Raw genomic sequence first — 1,930 nt, forward strand, 5'->3', positions numbered from 1 at the left:
AGGGTGTGATAAGTACAAACCTTCTGGATACAAGAGAAAAAAAGACAGACCTCTGGCAAGAGCAAAGGATGGTGGGTGCATTGAAGTGTCAGGCATGAAGTGCATAGTTCCAGCAGCTATCTCATTTAATGCTCCCAATGATTCTATAAAGTTGGTTGTATTTCCCGAAGAGGAGACTGAGGCTCAGAGAAGTCAATTAATTGACCAAGAAACCAATCCGGGTATATCTGCCTTCTAGTGTATTGCCCTTTTAAGCTGTGCTACATGGCATTCTGTTTGGAAGCCTGAATATGGCAGCAAAGGCATCTGATGGATTAGGCAATTGAGCTCTTGTACCCCAATCTCCTAACTTCTCTACAGCTGCAGCCCTACTTTTTTTTTTTTTTAATCCAAAATGTGTTTATTGAGATGGTTTCCCACTCATCTTGATTCAGAGTGCTTTTAGTGCTGCCTCCTCCTAAAGGAACATCCTCCTGTAAGCCTTGCTTTTCCTCCTGTAGGCTGGCAGAGGCCAGTGGAGCAGCCAACACACAAAACTACAGTTTGTGCACGGCTAAAGACCGTGGAGATTTTATAGCATCCTGAGCATTTCACATCCATGCAGTAGGAATTGGGGCTCTGCACCAGGCATTTCTTCTTGTGTTTCCTCTTCTCCTCTTCTGGGGAGGAAGGAAGGAGGTCCTTTGCGAGAGGCATGTTCTCGTGTGGGTAGGTCATCACCGCTGGAAAGACGCAGCCCTACTTTTTTGCAGCAGCAGCAATCATCTGTCTTCACCCCATGGGGTTGTGGATTAAGAAGCCTCTGGAGGCTCCCAGGTGGCTCTGTCCTTTACCAGCTGGGTGGCCATCGAGGGACCACTCCCAATCATTATACCTCAGTTTCCTCGGTTTACCAAAAAGGAAATAATACTACACTAAAATGAAAACATAACAATAAGGAGCACTGGGATAGGAGGGGAGAAGCTTCAACCTGAGAGTAAAGACAGACCTGCATTTGAATCTAGTGTCTGCCATTTACAAGTTATGTGACCTTGGGGAAGCTCCTTAAATTCTTTAGTCTTCAATGTCCTCATCTGATAAATGGAAAAAACAACAATACCCTCGGGGTGTTGTGGCAAGGATTAAATGAATGTACGTAAACACCTAGCGCAGTGACTGGAAGACTGTGATTACTCAATAAAGTTAGCTACTGTTATTACCCAGGTTGACCAACTCAGAGGGCTGTTGTGAAGATTACTCTACTGTGTTACTTATCATTAGTGGTGGCAGTGGTTGTGGTTGTAATGAGTGTTTACTATTAATATTTTTTTTTGTAGTTACATGCTTGAAGAAGGGCCAAATGACACAGCTATATCTTACCCTGAAATACATAGATCTCAACCAAATATCCCTAGATCTCAGGAGCAAAAACTATGAGATAAGAGCAAGTTCACCAAGAGTGGCTGTGACAGGTGAAGTAAGCGTTTGAAGAAAACATTGGCCAGGCGCAGTGGCTCAAGCCTGTAATCCCAGCACTTTGGGAGGCCAAGACGGACGGATCACGAGGTCTGGAGATCGAGACCATCCTGGCTAACACGGTGAAACCCCGTCTCTACTAAAAATACAAAAAAAAATTAGCCGGGCGTGGTGGCGGGTGCCTGTAGTCCCAGCTACTCGGGAGGCTGAGGCGGGAGAATGGCGTGAACCTGGGAGGCGGAGCTTGCAGTGAGCCAAGATCCAGTCACTCCACTCCAGCCTGGGCGACAGAGCGAGACTCCGTCTCAAAAAAAAAGAAAAAAAAAAAAAAAAAAAGAAAACATTGGGCCTTCCCATAACACAGTTGATCCTTGCCCCCGGCCGGTGCTGGTACTCACCAGCATTTATTCGCAGGCCAAGGATTTGTGTCAATCATTTTGGCTGGAAAAGTGTGCCAAAGAGACAATCTGGACAT

At 45.7% G+C, this 1,930-nt stretch overlaps 1 protein-coding gene across 1 annotated transcript; it reads right to left on the minus strand.

The window, feature by feature from the left end:
* Positions 1-404: 404 nt before the first annotated feature.
* On the minus strand, positions 405-713 carry LOC119626752 (small ribosomal subunit protein eS27-like). Its single transcript, XM_038005675.2, has one exon. It carries the CDS (start codon positions 694-696, stop codon positions 442-444), a length of 255 nt encoding a protein of 84 aa, XP_037861603.1. The 5' UTR covers positions 697-713; the 3' UTR covers positions 405-441.
* Between the last annotated feature and the right edge of the window lie 1,217 nt (positions 714-1,930).

The sequence above is a fragment of the Chlorocebus sabaeus genome, chromosome 17, assembly GCF_047675955.1.
Source record: "Chlorocebus sabaeus isolate Y175 chromosome 17, mChlSab1.0.hap1, whole genome shotgun sequence".
NCBI classification, from domain to species: Eukaryota; Metazoa; Chordata; class Mammalia; order Primates; family Cercopithecidae; genus Chlorocebus; species Chlorocebus sabaeus.

Bases quoted from the DNA above. Each gene is read 5' to 3' on its own strand.
- LOC119626752 (XM_038005675.2), bottom strand. From the start codon at position 696: ATGCCTCTCGCAAAGGACCTCCTTCCTTCCTCCCCAGAAGAGGAGAAG.